The sequence below is a fragment of the Apodemus sylvaticus genome, chromosome 16, assembly GCF_947179515.1.
Source record: "Apodemus sylvaticus chromosome 16, mApoSyl1.1, whole genome shotgun sequence".
Lineage (NCBI taxonomy): Eukaryota > Metazoa > Chordata > Mammalia > Rodentia > Muridae > Apodemus > Apodemus sylvaticus.
The window spans coordinates 19,774,883-19,794,507 of record NC_067487.1 but is presented as its reverse complement, the minus strand read 5'-3'; the positions used below and the strand labels follow the sequence as shown (position 1 = coordinate 19,794,507).

The following is a 19,625-nucleotide window of genomic DNA, read 5'->3' as shown; positions in this document are numbered from 1 at the left end:
AAACAGTATATGAGAGCCAACTCCAAGTTTGTCCTCTGAATTCCACTTTTATGTGACTTCAAATTCATTCCTGAACCCACACTTAGATATGCACAGTAACATATACAATGATATAAAACAGAGATACACTCTATTTGGAAATGTATTACTTTGGGACAACTACTTCCGGGATGAAACAACTGGCCTGTCAGAGCGCTGGAGCAAACTGCAATCAGGCTCAGGGGAGGGCGACAAGAATGATGAGGGTGTTCACTCTAAAATATACAAATAATATCCTCCTAATGCAGAAATTGGGTAGGGAGCAAAAACACTTATAGATTGTTTTACTGACAACTAGTTAATATAAAATAACACGAGTTAAAGGCAGAAAATCAATTGTATTTTCTAAAAGAATAGTCAACGTAAAGGGAGTAAAATAAATAGTACTAATAATTCATAAAGGAAGTAGGGGGTATTTCTACTATCTTATAGAGTACTTGTGGGTAAAAACTGTTGACTGAACATATTATGAAAAGTTGTACACTAGAAGTCAACAAAACAAATATTTGATGATTTTTTTCCAAATGTCAGAAGACTTCTTTTCCCATTAAAGCAGAGATATTTGAAACATAGTAGTTTAGGTTATATAAGTGGCAATGGAAGCAAAAATTCCTATAGGAGAGATCATGCACATCATGATAAATTCAAAACTAAAATTAGGAATGGAAAGAAGGTTGTATCCTAAAGCCACCAATTAATTAAGAGTATGTAACATATTCAAAATATCCATACAAATTCACGATAAAAACCACTGTTTACAAAGTGGTATGCTAAGTACATCTCAGAATATTCTACTTCTAAATATATTAATGATCAAAACCAAATTGATGATATTAACAAAAGTAGATAAATTAATACACATCTAAAATTAGAATATTAGAAGAGAAGATTAGTAACAACAAAGGTTAGAAAACAAATTTTAGTAACATGAAACTTTACAATTAGGAAATTTATAAATTAACTTGTTTGTTAAGAAGCATGGAAGATATAAAAGGCACTATGTGCTACAACATTTGAAAAGTTCTACCAATATTTCTTATTTACACATCAACTTCACTAAAATAAAACAAAACATGACAATGAGAACAAAATCAACAAAACAGAAGCTAAAAGAATCTCACAAAAAAGATGGATTTAGTTTTAAGTTGACCAACTATTCCTGATACCTTCCCTGGAGTAGTAGTTGATATACTCAGTGTTAATTTATTGAGGAAACCTGAATTTCTTTCCTTCTCATGGCAGGTATCAGTTATAAACAGGTTCCTGACTAGGGGTGGCACATTATGCCCATTTCTCTTGTCGGGCTTGAATTTGTGCATGTATTATGTAAGTTCCCATTGTATCTGTGAGTTCGTGTGTCTTTTAGTTCTGTGTGTCTGCGAGACAAGCTTCTTGGAACTCCAAGGACCAGTCTCAGCTTAAAAAGGGGTTCTAAGAAAGGGGTGTCTGGTAACTGTGAGAAATACAACTTCAAGTCAATTTGTGAATCCCAGGTGGTGACCTAGGTTCTGATGAAACTGCTCTGTGTGTGTGTGTGTGTGTGTGTGTGTGTGTGTGTGTGTGTGTGTGCGTGCGCGCGCGCACATGTATGTTCGTGTGTGTGTCCTGTGTGTGTGTGTGTGTGTGTGTGTGTGTGTGTTCTGCAATGTTCTGCCTTAGACAGCTTTTTTTTGCTATTCTAAAAACATATCTGGTTGGTACAGCTCTCTCTGCTAGTAATAACTCTAAAAGCTATCTAGATAGTTTTAATAACTCAAAAAGCTATCTGGATGGATTTTCTGACCAACATGAGACCTTATGCTGAAAATACCCTTTCTACCACACCTGAGCCCTGACTCACTGTGTCCTAAGCTGACTTTCAGCTCAGGAATCTGCCTGCCTTTTTATCTCCCTGAATTTTTATATTTCTGACAAACTGGTTCATAGTGTAGTTCTCTTTGCTTGCTTAGATTCATGCAGCCCCTGATAATTCATATCACATCAATATTTTTGCACAGTTGAAAAATTATGTATTTTTAAACTCATGGATTTAGAATTCTTTTCCCCAGTCTTAAGGGGCTGGCCTGAAGGTCCTACCCAGGCTTTACTATTTTGTTGAGACAGCTACACCCAACTTCCTGGACTCATACTGTTTCTAATGATCATGGAGTCATTGAGATTAAGAAGGAGAACATTCTAGAAAAGGAAAGAGTCCTCCACTGCTAGTACTGTTTCCTGAAAATGTGTACATTATCACACCAACAATCCTTACACCACAGCAGCCATTGACACTCCTAGAAGCCCACACCCGTACTCTGTCCCAAGGGCAGGAACCATGTTACTCTGTCCCCATTAAAGCCACCTCAGGCACAGCATTGTAAGTCATCCACCACCAGGTTCTGCTATCTTCTTTCTGCCTCCTCTAATGTATGCATATCGTAGTCCTGATGGGGCTGTTTGATAATGTCATCCCATTTAAGAGAGGATACCTTAAAGTCTCTTGTGGACTGCAAACCATCCAGTCATAGAAGTTTAAAATGGGAAAGAGAAGGGAGGGAACAGTAAAGTAGGGAATAAGGAGAGAAATACCTACCTCCAAATTATTTTTGCAACGCTATATGGAAATGTATTAATCTATTAGCCTCCTAAACATGCATGTAGAAAAAATTTTAAAATTACTATATATTGGGGTACACAATGTCTCAACTAGACATATATGCTACCAAGTAAACCTCCAATACTAGAATGGCACCATCTTTTTGACTTACTGGTCAAAGGGTGTATCATGATCCTCCAAACACTATAGGCAATGGACGCTATTGGTTACCATCCATATCCTGATGGTAAAGCCCCATAGATAAAGATATTACTTTTTATGTCACTGAACATGGAGAAATTCTATGGTGCCTAACTAGGAACTAGACATTTCACATTTTCTTTTTCTTTTTTTATTTCTATATTCTTTGTTTACATTCCAAATGATTTTCCCTTTCCCGGTTCCCCCCTCCCCATAAGTCCCATAAAACCCCTTCCATCCACCAGATCCCCAATCAATCCCCTCCCACTTCTCTGTCCTGGCAATCCCCTACAATGCTGCATCAAGCCTTTCCAGGACCAGGGCCCTCTCCTTCCTTCTTTTTGGGAATCATTTGATATGCAAATTGTGTCTTGGGTATTCAGAACTTCTAGGCTAATATCCACTTATCAGTGACTGTATTCCATGTGTGTTCCTTTGTGACTGGGTTATCTCACTTTGGATGATATTTTCCAGATCCAACCATTTGCCTAAGAATTTCATGAATTCATTGTTTTTAATTGCTGAGTAGTATTCCATTGTGTAAATTTACCACATTTTCTGTATCCACTCCTCCATTGAGGGACATCTGGGTTCTTTCCAGCTTTTGGCTAACATAAATAAGGCTGCTATGAACATAGTGGAGCATGTGTCCTTATTGCATGCCAGGGAATCCTCTGGGTATATGCCCAGGAGTGGTATAGCAGGGTCTTCCAGAAGTGTCATTCCCAGTTTTCTGAGGAACCACCAGACTGATTTCCAGAGTGGTTGTACCAGCTTGCAATCCCACCAGCAGTGGAGGAGAGTTCCTCTTTCTCCACATCCTTGCCAACACCTGCTGTATCCTGAGTTTTTAATCTTAGCCATTCTAACTGGTGTGAGATGAAATCTCAGGGATTTTTTGATTTGCATTTCCCTAATAAATAATGATGTTGAACATTTTTTAAGATGCTTCTCAGCCATCTGAAATTCTTCAGGTGAAAATTCTTTGTTTAGCTCTGTACCCCATTTTCAATAGGGTTATTTGTCTCTCTGGGGTCTTTGTATATATTGGATATTAGCCCTCTGTTGGATGTAGGGTTGGTGAAGGTCTTTCCCCAATTTGTTGGTTGCCATTTGTAAATGTGCTATGAGTATCACTGGAGACGGAGTCTATTATCAATCTTACCCAGGCATGAACCCTGTTACATACTTGCCATACAAGTATCTGGACCTGCCTGCAAAATAAAACATTTTATTGCATTAAACACCCACTATTTGTTTGGCTATAAGGCCCACTCCATTAGATGGAACACACATCTGACTCTAAAAATGAAGCCAAGTACATGAGACTAGAGAGATTATGAGTACCAGAGGAAAATCTACTCTTATTATATTGATAAATGGACGTACCAATAAAATGGTACCTGATGACCTACTTCCATACTCATAGTTCTGTTCCTCTCTCATCCCTCATCTTTTTGTAGTAGATAGTAATTTATAATTAATCAATTCATTTTAGATATATCAAATAGCTCAGTGGTAGACTATTTTCTTTCTGTTTTCAATACCCTAAGTTCAAGAGCTATTATCATAATAGATAGCTGAATAAACAAACAAAGCTCACAGACTTTGGATGGCAATAAACTCTTAAAGTAAATGATATTAAAGACAAAATAAGCATAACAAAACAAACAAGCAAGCAAATGCACAGAGGAATGTTTTGCTCTCAAGCCTGGAATTGTTCTCCTAAAACATTAGCCAATGTTTATGATATTTCGATGCAAAACCAAAATGAGCTTAGCTGTCCTGCACAGTAAATACAAACTAATGATGCAGACTCGCAGTATTCTACCCAGGAGACTTATCTTGGCTTTACAGTCTTGTAAACTAGAATGATTCAAATATTCACACCCAACCACTAACAAATACACGTCTGAAACAGAATCCATGCGTAATAAAGAACAAATTGCCAAGGACCAGAGTCCATTCTTTTCACACAGATTCTTGTCACTAAAAGGAGAAACGCTGTGTCCATAATTCCTCTTTCAGCTTGAGCACTGCATTGCATAGTTGATCAAATTGGAATGACTGTCAGTATGTACATAGAAAAATCTGTGAGCATAAGTATTTAACATTATAAAACATGGTTACACTAGAGCCCCAATTTATCATGAATGATCACAGGCTTCGCAGTACAGTGACAGTGTCAAAACAAAAACAAAAACAAAAACACCACCACCACCAAACAAACCAACAAAAAGAACCCCAAAAAACAAACAAAAACCCAAAAAACAAGAACAAGAAACAAAAACATACTATGATTTTACTTTACAAACTCCTAGATGTTTCTTGTTATTTGCTTTTCAATGGACTGAATGAATTTCCCCCTTTTTTTTTCAGTTTGCTTTTTGATTTATGTAGCCTGGTAAATATATTTTACTGTTTATAACATACTGTATTTGATGGATTATATTTGTGTTAAAGAAATTTGATTATAACTAAGGAATATTAGTCTCCACAGAAAGAATACTAAGTAGATTCAAAAAAAAATCTAAAGATCTGTAGAGTTTTTAATTTATAAACAATGGGTATTTGTACATGCTTACCAAAGTTATAGCATAGGTAAATAATATATTGCCACATTTCTATAATTCTGTGATTATAATACAAAAATACTTTACTTGTTATTGAATAAATCATTTTGAAATATACAGAATAAATGAATGATTATATATCCTATCAGTATTTGTATTGGTGCAATTAAGTCTCACCAGTTAGCATTCAGCAAAGAAACTCTTAATATGTTCTGATTCACAGTAGTAAGTCTGTTTTTAAATTTCTGACACAACCTGAATTATTCTCTCCTTCCTTTGTGGCTGCAGATGGTCCCTATCCATCCATCTGCCATTCTTGGCAAACAAGTTTCCCAGGATGGTTATGTCTGCCTTGGAGGTAGTTAAACTTATATTAAATGATGATCAACATAAAACCATGTGTCCACACAAACAACCTGTACCTTACCACTAGGTGGGCAGAATTAAGACATGTGACATTTATTTTGTCGAAGGGATCTGCTAAAAAAAAAAAAATGTGTTTTTTTTCTCTTAGATGTACAGCTTGAAAGCAAACCAAATATGGGCAAAATTTCCTTCACTTTTTTCACTGATTTCAAGCGAGTAATATTCTGTAACAAATGAATGAATGAAGATGGATGTTTTAAAATTTGGTGTTGTGAGAAAAGCTGTGTACTATTAGTGAAGCAATATGGCCCAAATTTTAGAATGATAAGAATGTTGGTCAAAAAGTTGTACACAAATTAAGTGTCATAAATAATATTATAAACCATGATCTTAAGCAAATATGAGGCCCCTTGCCTATGGCTTCCTATAAGTGGCATATCTAAATACTAATAGACTGGTCTAGATCTAAAGAGGATGGTGTTCAACCCTAATTCTTTGTTGTCATTGTTGGATTATTTTTATTTTATATTTAGTATGTGTGCCATAAGTATGTAAACCATGTAAATGTCTGGCCTACTTTGTGGTCAGAAGGATGTCCAGTCCCCTGCACATGGAGTTAGAAATACTTGTAAACTTCTATGTTTGTGCTGGGAACCAAAAAGTGGTCCTCTGTAAGTAGGTCTCATTAATGCTCAACTCTTATCTAGAACCTGTCTGGTCCTCAAGATGCAGCAAATATTCACAAATTTTGGCGTACCTTATTTTAATTTGTGTTAGATTTATACTGCTGTCAGAGGCAAATTCTTATTTCTTTAAAGGAAAGTAAAATCTAGAAAAGAAAGAATTAATTATTTTAGAAATTTATTTTTAGTTTCAGTTCTTTCCAAAGAAAACAATTTCTAATTAGTAGACTACAGACTGCAGATTTAACTAACTCATCATTAAAAGCATATAAATCTAAATGTATATGATTTTTATTCTAAGTATATATAAGTGGATTACATATGCTCAGCTTTTGAGAATCTGAGTTTCGGAGATTTTTATAAAAGCTTTAAAAACTGTCAAATGGCCCCAGTGGCCCAGCTTTGGCTCTAGGCATTTTCCAGGTTCTAGGCTCAGATTTGAAACATAATAGTTGCCGTCCTGTCTAGACAATGTTCACAACCTAAGAAGGCCAATGTCTAATGCAATCAGGAATGAATGGAAGAAATGATCATTAGTAGTACTGGAGATTGTGTTTGAAGCTTCATCTTCATGACAACAGTGAGGCATGGAGTCTGAAAGAAATGTTTAGGTCTAGATAACAGATTTGCAAATAGGATGTGGTACTTCATACAATCGAAGTAAATTACTCTGCCATCTTCATACTCTACGACTATCAGAAAGAGTCTATTTGCAAAACTGGATATGGGCCTGATGGGACAGCAGATCTGCCAGCACTTTGTAATAGAATGTCCTAACATTCACAACTATTACAAGTTTAAGTTTGCTGGTGAAAATAACAAACCTGTGCTGTTTGGTCTAAGCAACCCAAATTACTAGGACAGTTCTTTCGGGTAAAGCAAAATATCATTGTCTCTCTCTAAGGAATGGCTGTAGCTGATCCCACCAAGAACAAAAGGCTATGATCTTCAACCAGGGTAGTTTAATATCAGAAACCTAGATATGGATGAAATAGTTCTGTGTACTTTTTCTAAGAGATATAATTCAAGATGAGTAGCACCAATGAAGAAGACATCAAAAGGTCCCAAGTGAAAGAAACCATCTCACACCTTCTGTTCTAACTTCTCTACAGAAAGTTTCTGTAACTAAAATCAAGTCTGAGATCATTTTGTGTGACAGACCCACACGCAAATATAAACATGCAGCTTGGTTAGTGTTTTCCAAACTTTTCAGTTCTTCTCAAAAGGTAAATTCACCTATTCACATGCACAGTTTTATCAGGTTGTACCATTAATATGTATAATAATATGACTTACAAATAAAATACTTGTTTATTGTATCCTATAATAATAAAAGGCCATTCTTTGGGACAAAGCACTGGTTGATATCATTGCATGTAAAGTCAAGTTCATGATGCCCTATATATATATATATATATATATATATATATATATATATATATATAATTTACTAATATATATATAATATATAATATATATTTATATATTTACTAATATATATATTATATATATTATACTAATTTTACTTATATATATATATATATAATTGAAAGTAGTTATTAGCTGGAAACTTGTTGTGTATTTTAATTATAGAATATTTACTTATCCATCAGATCCTGGCTTATTTCTTAAAACACAAACTCCTATTGGAAACTTTTAAATTAAGAAAGAAACTGTAATGATTATAATTACCTATTAACATAAAGTCAAAGCTAAAATAGGTATAAGCAAGCAAAGAGAAAATGGCTGCTAAAGTATAGTGTTAAAATATTACTAGTTTCTCAAGAATACTGAGAATTAAAGGTCAGACTATAACACTAAAGATAGTCATAAGGAAATGAGACATATTTAGTAATTCATTAATGATTAAGAAATTGTCCTTTATTCAGATGGTCATAGAACTGTAAACTGCATGTTCTGCTCTGATCAGCTCTTAAATTATTTTATGTAGCAAGGCTTGCTGTGAGAAGAAATTCGAAACCTTTATTTCTAAACTAAAGACCTTTTGATGACTGTAAATATTATTTTGTGAAATAAACAGTCTTGGAGGACTAGATTATACCTTGTATGATACATTTTTCAGGTTTTTTTGGGAGAACATAACTCCAGTTGCCCACACGTTGGATATCCTTTTTCCTGTTTTTTTCTGTTTTCATATCCTTTCAATTTCTGTGCTTGAAAGAGAAGAAATCAATTAGAAGATTGGCTCCTTCTCAGTCTTACACTCCACATACCCCTTGAGGAAATACTTGTAATTAATGGTTACTGGGAAAGTGAGTGTCATTATTAGCAATAATATAGCTGCTGCTAAGTTTTCCTTGCTTCAATAAATGATTTTCCCTCTGTCCCTTAATCTTAAACATTACCTCATTGTGGCAATTATAAAAAGACATGAAAGAGGAAGTCATTTGTTGACAAGAAGTATTACATCACGAGAGGGAGTGAGTGAGAGAGGGACTGGGAGTTAAAACAACTAAAACTCATTATAGAAATTGTCAAATAATAAAATATTTTAAGAATGCTGGTTGGAATATATTTGATATTAAATATATATGAAATTAAAAAAATAGCTCCAAATATAACCTAATAAGGAATAAGAGAAACACAATAGATGATATAATACCATAAGTACACAATGTAAGGAAACCAAATACATACTGTGTACACCATAAAAAATGCACATAATAGAGTGAAAAGGCAATACACAGAAGAGGAGAAAACATTCTCAAATGATCTACTTGATAAAAAGCACATATCCAGAAGGCACTTAGGCAATAGCAAAACCACAATATTTCTGATTTAAAATACACAAAAATTACAAAATAATTTGATATAAATCACGTAAGTATAATAAGTTATTCCATTATTTTGTTGGTTTGTTGTGTTTGTTTTGGGTTATTCAAGACAGGGTTTCTTTGTGTTGTCCTGGCTGTCTAGGAACAAGATCTTGAGTTCAGGCTAACCTCGAACTCAAAGAGATCAGCCCGCTTCTGCCTACAAAATGCTGGGTCTAAAGGTGTGTGCCACCACTGCCAGGCTCATATCAAATTTTAAACAAGTTGTCAGCAGACATTTTTAGATTAACCCCTTAATAATTCCTGGATGGTGGAGGATGAAGAGGACAAAAAAGTGTCTCTGAAAAGCAATTTGGTTTTCCAGAGGGTCACTTATCTCTGTAAGTAGTTATCACCACATTTAGGCTATGCAAAATCTCTATTATATCTGTTTGGATACTATAAATGAGAAAGCTATTATAGCTAGTTCTTAGACATATCTCACATGGTTTTCATAAGTAAGAAAATAACTGCACCTTTGAAAAATGCGGAAGTCCTAACATTGGTTATCACATTTTCCCTCTGCAGCCACTGAACTATGAGAAAAAGAAGTCTTACACACTCAACATTGAAGGAGCAAATACACATCTGGATTTCCGTTTTTCCCACTTGGGGCCATTTAAGGATGCCACCATGCTGAAGATCATAGTTGGGGATGTGGATGAACCACCACTCTTTTCTATGCCTTCCTATGTCATGGAAGTCTATGAAAATGCCAAGATTGGGACAATAGTTGGCACTGTCTTAGCACAGGATCCAGACAGCGCTAACAGCTTAGTAAGGTATGCTATAATCTTGATCTCACAAGTACTTGAATGTTTGGCTTATGTCTTAAGGTAATTTAATGTAAATTAAAGTATAGTTAGATATTTTATTTCCAATGGTTGTTGAATTATTACAATTAAGTAATTTAATGAATTAGCAGACTAAAGTTGATTAAATTACCAATATATGGAAGACTTGAGAAAATGAGCCAATGTGTATGGAGCTTACTAGGCAAGAAGAACAGGGTATATGTTATCTAAACATTTGATAAAAATTATAGCATATAGTCATGTTCATTCAAAGACAAGATCCCTAAATACTGCTGAATAGGTAGACAATACCTTATCATTCATATCTGTGTTCAATAAGATACCTTCCCTCAATAAAAAGAGATGAGAGTGATAAAGAAAGATTACTCACAACATCCTCAAGCCTAAACACACACACACACACACACACACACACACATACATACACGTACCTACACACATAGACTTGTGATGATTCTTGCACACAAATGTGGACTCTGTAGCATACACATACAGAGAGACAGACACACTTGAGGTAGATAAAAGATAGATGATACAGAGATAGATAAATAATAGGTTGGTAGGTAGATAGATAGGTAGATAGATAGATAGATTGATAGATGATAGGTAGATAGATAGATAGATAGATAGATAGATAGATGATAGGTAGATAGAGAGACAGAGAGGCAGACAAGAAGACAGCAAGAGAGAGAGATAATCTCTACCCCCATACACCTGTGGTGAAAAATGGACTCATTGGTTTAAAGAATAAACAATATGACTGAGGAAAAATATATTTAGAACATTAATAGAGAACCTTTAATTGCTGAAAGAAGTCTCAATAGAACTCAAAATGTAAACTCTGGGGAATAACGCTGATTCCCAGTCAATGCTCCATTCATATTCCACATTATGTGATGTAAATCATCATTTACCCTTTTCTGTAAAAGATATATAAAATCTTTCAGAATTATTGTGAGACCACAGTATAATCATAGTAGATTTCTCTGATAGAGGTGGCATTCAATAAATGATAACATTTTCAAGGAAATACAGAGTAATAATTCACAGTCTACACTTGAAAGACCAAAGTCAAACGTTTCTTTAATAACAGATAAATATTATTTGTTCTACTTTTTGATCCTGAAATGTATAATATTTAAATTAGGAGATATATCACAAATATCAATAGAATTATAATTAACGCTTTGACATAAGCCCAAGTATAAACATTCTTTTTATAGTTTAAGATTTTAATATAACATGTAAAATATAATTCATATTTTCTTGCATAATAAAAATGTTTCTGAACTAAACACGTGCATTTTGACGCTTTTGTCTATATTCACATACTTGAAATCCTAAAACTTTAGGAAGTTTCAAGTCCTAAAAATATCTAGGTTTTCCCATAAAGTTTCCTTCTTGTAGTTTAGCTTTCATTCATGGAAGCAAAAACTTTGCCATTTTCCTACCTTCATATGAGGAATTTTAGGTGTTTTTCGGCAAGTGATCTCCTCTCTCATGCTCTCCATTTTGACACTTAAAAATTTCTTTCAACAAATCTTCTCCTACTTTTGAGCTTTATTATTGTGTATGTCCCACAGCATTTACACTTTCATACCACAGTGTGGGTTGGAGATAATTTACTGAATCAAATACAATATACTGGAAAACACAGTGATAAAGAACGAGATTGTTGCATTTTATATATATATATAAAAAGAAGAAGCCAGGAATATATTTGACAGAGGCACAGCATGGTGAAGTAGAAGGGGGCGCCTCCACAACCTGCAAGTGCTGGTGAGGATGTGGAGAAAGAGGATCACTCCTCCACTGCTGGTGGGGTTGCAAGTTGGTACAACCACTCTAGAAGTCGGTCTGGCGGTTCCTCAGAAAGCTGGGCATGACACTTCCAGAGGACCCTGTTATACCACTCCTGGGCATATACCCAGAGGATTCCCCAGCATGTAGTAAAGATATATGCACCACTATGTTCATAGCAGCCCTATTTTATAATAGCCAGAAGCTGGAAAGAATCCAGATGTCCCTCAATGGAGGAATGGATACAGAAAATGTGGTATATATACACAACGGAGTACTATTCAGCCATTAGAAACAATGAATTCATGAAATTCTTAGACAAATGAATGGAACTGGAGAACATCATCGTAAGTGAGGTAACCCAGTCTCAAAAGAACATTCATGGTATGTGTATTAGTTTGGGTTCTCTAGAGTCACAGAACGTATGGATAGTCTTTATATAGTTGGGGAATTTGTCAATGACTTACAGTCTATAGTCCAACTCCCCAACAATGATCAGCAGCAGCTGTGGATGGAAGTCCAAGGATCTAGCAGTTTCTCAGTCCCACGAGGCAAGCAGGCAAGGAAGAGTGAGAGAGTGTCTTCCTTCTTCTAATGTCCTTATGTATCTCCAGCAGAGGGTGTAGACCAGATTAAAGGCTGTAGGTCTCCAACAGAGGGTGTGGCCTGGATTAAAGGTGTGTGCATCCATGCCTTTAATCCCAAATGATCTTGAACTTGGAGATCTCCTTGTCTTAGCCACTATACTTCAAGGTCTCCATGCCAAGATCCAGGTCAGAAACTTATATCTCTGAGCCTCCAAATTAGATCATAGGTGAGTCTTCCAATTCTAGACTGTAGTTCATTCCAGATATAGTCAAGTTGACAACCAGGAATAGCCACTACAGTATGCACTCACTGATGAATGGATTTTAGCCTATAAGCTTGGATTACCCAAGACACAATCCACATAGCAATTGATGCCCAAGAAGAAGAAAGAAGTGGCCCCTGGTCCTGGAAAAGCTCAGTGTAGCAGTGTAGGGGAATACCAGGACAGGGAAGTGGGAAGGGTTGGGTTGGGGAACAGGGGGAGGGAAGAGGGCTTATGGGGCTTTCGGGAGGGGGGATCCAGGAAAGGGGAAATCATTTGAAATATAAATAAAGAATATATCAAATAAAAAAAAGAGTGACAAACTACCATAAAAAAGAAAGAAAAGAAAAGAAAAGAAAAGGAGGGGGTGCCTCTGCAGACCTGTGCGGAGGCATTCCTTTCCCCTGAGGTAGCAGTCACAGATATTTAGGAGAAGAAGTTGAGGCTGGCCATGAGCATATGGGGGGAAAGGGAAAATGGGAATCGGGAGATAAGGAACAGAGAGGAAAGAGGGTAAGAGAGGAAGAAAGCAAGGAAGTGAGGAGGGAGCAAGCAGCTCCTTTTATAATGAGTCAGAAGTACCTGGCTGTTGCCAGGTTACTGTGGGGCGGAGCCTAGAAGAAATGCTAACAGAGATGCCACGCCCTCTCCCCAACAGCCTTGCACTACAAGTTAAGTTAGGGCACTACATTTTCTCCAGTCTATTAATATTTGTAGAGACACTCGATTTTAGTTTCTAAGTTTATCAAAGTTTCAGCTTGATTTAAAAGAACTCATGTGTACAAAGAAAACATTCTGTGCACAAAGCTGTAGGTTTAACCACTTGCTTCTTGTAATATTAATCCCCCAAAAGGGGTGAAGGAAGAGGACCAAAATAAAGATCATGGCCAGTTAAATTAAAGCAAGCATTTTCTTCATGTGCATAGGCTGCCTCCCTTAAGACAGAGTTTGGACGGTCAGCCTTGGATGTGAGGAAGGCAACACTTTGATACTTTGGGTATAGGAAGTTTCCAAAGGGGGATTTTGGCAGGAAAAATAGGCAAGGTTACAAGAGCAGAATATAACCATAACGTGTTACTCCAAATGACCTCCTGAAGCAAAGACATGGCTGCATGATGGTCATAACAAGGCAGTTATAACAGCAGGTGGTCATAACAAGGTAGTCCTACATGGTCAGATAGGCTTTTTAAGAAATCTGGGGTTGCCATGGTGATAAACAACCAGCATAACAAAGTCATGATTGCCATCTGACTGGTCATAGCCTGACTAGGTCATCAACAGTCGACATTTTTCTCTTAGTTCCATATAAGGATCTAGAGTGTCTGTGTTTCGGGGAAGCAGAGAAAAAAAGAAAAATTTAAAAGGCCTCTCTGGAATATAGTATCAGTCCTTGTAAGTCAACTGTTGTATAGCTATATGAATGCATCGACATTCAACCATCAATCAGAAAAAAAAATTAACTAGTTCTTTGAATAATTTATTGTCCTATGATATTTCTAATTGAGAGTACATCCTGTTATTGGAAAGTGAACAGAACATTCACAGCATTAGGTGTTGCTCTAGAGAGATGATTGATACATTGTCTTCAAATGCTAATAGGTTTATTAGCATAACCATTATTCTATGTTTTGTTTTGATTCCAAAAGTAAAAGGAATTCACTTCAGTTGCCTTGAAATAATTAGAAACTTTAAAGCTGTTGGGGTGGGTGTATAATTTACATAACATTTGTAGTTGATTTTAATGAAAATGTGTCATTCACATAGGATTCAAGGTGCAAACAATGAAAATAAAAAGAGAAAACAATAACAATATTAAAAACAAGCCCCTTAAGTCTTTCTTTCCCAGGGATCAAATGTTTGCAGTAATTAAGGGAAAGTACTGTGAAGAGATGTGCCTTGCCTTGTGCCAGGAAATCCAATTAGTTTCTTATTTGTAGAACTGATAATAAAAAAGATTTTCAACCTTACAGGAATTTGTGAAAATCTGCTCAATTTTATTTTTTGCATACTTTTTTTCAACTATCAGATTACTCATTTTTTTTTATAACAAACCTTATCAAGGCTTTTTGCTTTGTTTTGCCTTCTGTTTTCACTTGTTTGTTTAACTCAAAATAACAGGCAATTTTCAGAAATACATTCAAAATCACCTTTTGTTAAAATACACATAAAATTAGAGGTTGTCAGCTTACAAACACCAAAAGGTCATTGGGTTAAGCAACCTACATTTATTTCCTGTCTTATTAGTGTTGAAATTGAGGAACTTGAGAGAGTAGGACAACAAAATTCCTGTTTAGGGAGCAGGATCACAGAAATGTCAACCTGTTGCTCTCAGTCGGTTGCCTACGCATGGTTTTGGTTATCATTATTCCCTTTGGAAATCTGTGAAAAAGTCTGCTAATGTTTAGAATGTACATTTTAAAGGGCATATTTTTAAACACATTTGACAAAACACTGTAAAATTTTAGATTTGCAACGTAAAGAGAGAATATTTTTCAGCCACCGCACAATGCCTCTCATGTATTTCAAATACAAAATGAAAACAAAATGTCTATGTTTGAAAATTGCTCGGATGGCAGGAATACTTTAAGTGACCAGAAAGCCGATGGTCCGTGGCTGTGACTGGAGTCTGCTGTTTGTATACTTGGATACACACACACACACACACACACACACACACACACACACACAGATACGGTGGTGTGGTGATAACAGTGTCCTCCATTTAGTCTTGCTATCTGAAGAATAAATATGAAATCTTTTCATATATTTGTCCTTCCATATAGAAAAGTAACATGAATTAAATATTAGTAAATAAGATGGAATATTATTGGTATTCTCATTATTGGCTCAATTTATATAAATTGTCATATGTCTGTTACTTTACTTTTTCACTGTGATTTATAATCTGAATTTTTCTACCCGTGTATTAGGAAATAAACTTCTTTCTTTGAATTATTTTAAGAGAGCAGAACGTATCAATAAAAATTTTGAATAATTGCTTTTCATGGTCCTGATAACACAGTTTGTTTGCTAACATACAAAATGTAATCATTATTATATATTAAAATGTTAGCCAGGTTGAGGGAAACCAGGAAAGGGGATAACATTTGAAATGCAAATAAAGAAAATATCCAATAAAAGAAAATAAAAAAATTCAAAAAATACATTTTGAGAAGAGGACATCTTGTTTTCAAAATAGTGGCTGAAAATGTAAATTGCATATCCTGTTCTGAGATTTGTTACAACCTCTGTGGGTCTATGTAGCATCAGTGCACGTAGCTAATACATGCATCTAGTATATAATGTATAGTCTGTGTCACATAACCTATGTTTTGTTTGCATAGTATTTCATTAGACACTGAAGTATGATACCAGATGTAGCATATGACAAATGTTGACTTAGAAACATTTACTTAGAATGATTATTTTTCTGTATATTTGTACGATTAATGTATTTTATGCCCTAACATTTTGAAAGGAACATTTAATATTTAAAATCAGAGCGGTATGTCAGATGTTTGACTATTAAGTAAACTACAGAGAAACATGGACTTCCAGTTATCCCAGAAGTTGTGAGACAAAGATTACTATAAAATAATAACTGAGAGAAACAAATAATATTCTAATACTTTTAGAGCAAATCAGAATAGAAATATTGTTTTGACACATGCTTGAAATTAAGTTTTTTGGTGAAAAAGAGAGCATAATGAATACAGAATGTACCTGTGAGGAATGAGATTTGTTATTGAAATGAAGAACAGTTTTCCCAATATTCTTGAACATGAAACCTAATTATCTTTACCTATAATATTGCAGGAAAAATAAGTGGCAAATGAAGAACTCAGTGATTTCTATAAAATAACATTTGTTGAAAAAAGTACTTGACTAAAGGCGGTCATTATTGATATCAACCGTTTATTATAGTCATATCTTGTCTGTTTCTTGACAAATGAAATCTAATTTGAATAATAAATGTACTTCTTATTTTGGTAAATTGAAGTTCTTTTATTTTTCACAATGTTTAAAATATCATAGGAAGTTGTAAAAATGCATAATCATAATTGATAATTCTGTGTGAGAAAAGAAAGTCTTCCAGAAGATTTCTTGCTCAGTAAGGTGCAAATGGAAGCACTTACCTTCTAGTGATAAATTAGGCAACATTGCAGTTAGATTACATTGGCACCTTGTCCAATTAGAATGTCTGTATGCACTACTGGGCAATCAGTAATTTGCAGCCATTTCACTGTACTGTCTATGGTTTAAGTCTAGAACCTTATGAATGCCTCACTTTCCTAATGGTTCAATATGTCAAGCAGCTTTCAGTAGCTTTATTTTCATTGATAATCAAGTATCTACCACACAGAAAAGGAATATGAAAGAATTTTGAGGTTTGTTTCACATTTTTAAAAGGATTCACCCGTTTGTGATTTCACCTGGTATTCTCAACCTACTGTGAAGCGGAGAACCATAGGGTGGAATCCTGTATCAGAGGAACCTCCTTGGGAGCATCCAACAATGTAATTGCATTAAGAAAAAGTCAGGGCAGATAAGAAACTCTGGCCTGTGACCTACTTCCTCTAACTCCTCCCCACCTTCCACTTTTGTCCACTTCCCATTAATGGAAACATATTATGAGTCCATCAAAGCATTGCTCCACTGATGAGATTAGATAAGACAATTAGCTTCATTGTCCAACTTTATCCTGAGACATCCTGACATATACACCCCGAGTTGTGCTCCATTAATTTCTTTGCCATCTCCTAATGCATTCACACCGATACTGAAGATTTTACATTATGTGTATATATTTTATTTTCATTATTATTTCACATGCAATATGCAAGACTGAAGGAGTGGCAGGGTTACAATGTTTATAATTATTATTGGCATGAGTTTAATGTACATAGTGTAGGGTTTCATAAGCACATTCACATTCAGGAATTTTATATACTTTGACCATATTCACTACCTATACTTTCCTTTCTCTACCTCCCAAAAGCTCCATATTGTTTCTTAGACAATCTTGCTTGTACATTTTGGCCTTTATCACTCCCCATTCACCATGTGCACATGTGTGTGCTTCTGTGGTTTAAAGCAGATTGTACCCAGATGTGTGCAAAACCTAGTTATAGCCATTTTCGTGAAAGCAACATAATTTTAATCAATATGGTTGGATGAAACTTTATTTGTGTATATGCCACATTTAACTTCATTATTGAGCTCAAATATCTGAGCTAATTGCCTAATATGACTACAGTAAAGAGTGCTGCAATAAATATCTGTGCAAACACTCAGGTGGTATATCGAACAACAAAGCTCCTAGTGTAAACCCAGAAGTGACATAGATGGTTTTAGTTTCTTGTGAAAACTTCCTAGTAACTTTACATAGTGACTGGGCTATTCTAGATTCCCAGTATCAGTGTACAAAGACTCCTAGTTTCTCTGAAAACTTTAGAGCATTTATTTTTACTTTATAGTGATTGTCATTCTACTGGAGAGGGATGGAGTCTCGTGGTAGTTTTACATTGCATCTCACTGATGGCTAAGAAGGTTAAATGCTTATACGTATGATAACTGGCTATTTGGGTTTATTTCTTTGTACATATCCAGATTTGCTTGGGACCCTGTATACTTGGTCATTGTCCACCCTTACATATAGTTTCGCACCCATTCTGATTTTTCTACTGAGCGTTCTCATAAAAAGGTGGACTTGATTTCAGTCTCTAAAGGTTATTTATGTTGGCTCTGTACTCTGATTTCATTTTCTCTTTCAATTTCCTTTCGAATTGGGTGCTACAGTCCCAATGAGTTGAATTTATGGTGATTTTTAGTCCACATTTCCTGCTTGAAAAGCATACTCTGAATTGACACCTCATTTTGTGCTTTCTTCTGTTCTCTACATCTATCTGCTTGACATCACAGTTACACTGTGTCAGTCCCTCACTCTTTCATCCATCTCAGTAAGTGGATTTATCACTTAAGCAGCAGAGCATGACAGACACAGAACACATGCACAGGTAACAAGCATCAGTGTACTAACATACTGCTGTAGTTGAGTAACCTTTATCGTTTTTCTTTTACTTTAATACTAGAATGAAATTAGACAATCACTTTTATAGAATGAATAGTCCTTGCTTTTAAGTTAATATTGCTTGATGTATCAAAGTGCCACTTTATTAATTTAAAATACTTCTTATTATCTGTATGAGATGAAAACTCATTTTAATACAATTTTTATCAATCATTTCAATATTTCTTACATTTCTATAATGTACTTTGATCGTTGCCACATTTTAACTCCACCCAGAATCACAACCCATCCATTTGACTTTGTGAATTTGTGCTGACTATACACTAATGGGTCTGGGATATCAACTGCAACCTGGTTCCTATGTGCAGTAATGTTGACTGACTACATCTAGTTGACAGTCACATGATATGGGTGTTTGAAAGTGAACTTAGGTTAACTGCAATAGCGGGATTTTCTCTTAATTTCTAAGCCTTCTTTCTGTCTCACAACCTACAAATTCATAGAATTTGTTACTTTTTTCTGTGGTACTTTTAATATATTTTTCAACTATTAAAGAACTGCTATAGGTTCAATAAAATTTAGTATCTAAAAACTTTTAAGTTAAATATAGTTAGATTTTTAATTCACCTGATTTAATAACTCTATTACTGTGTTATATTATTCTTAGTTATCATCACTTACAAAGACTTCCATTTTCTTTCAGGTATTTCATCAACCACAGTACTGAAGAGGAGAGATTTTTCAATATTGATGCAAATACTGGAACCATTAAGACATCAAAAGTACTGGACAGAGAAGAAACTCCATGGTACAATATCACAGTGACTGCTTCAGAAAATGGTAAACTGCCTTATGTAT

The 19,625-nt window shown here is 35.1% G+C and overlaps 1 protein-coding gene across 5 annotated transcripts in view; it reads left to right on the top strand.

The window, feature by feature from the left end:
• The window catches only part of Cdh18 (cadherin 18), a 283,071-nt gene that overhangs the window by 209,493 nt on the left and 53,953 nt on the right, over positions 1-19,625 (top strand). For all 5 annotated transcript variants that reach the window (XM_052159672.1, XM_052159677.1, XM_052159674.1 and 2 more), the window contains 2 exons: positions 9,800-10,053; positions 19,471-19,607. In XM_052159672.1, coding sequence (XP_052015632.1) covers positions 9,800-10,053; positions 19,471-19,607 — 391 coding nt within the window. The remainder of the gene's footprint in view (positions 1-9,799; positions 10,054-19,470; positions 19,608-19,625) is intronic.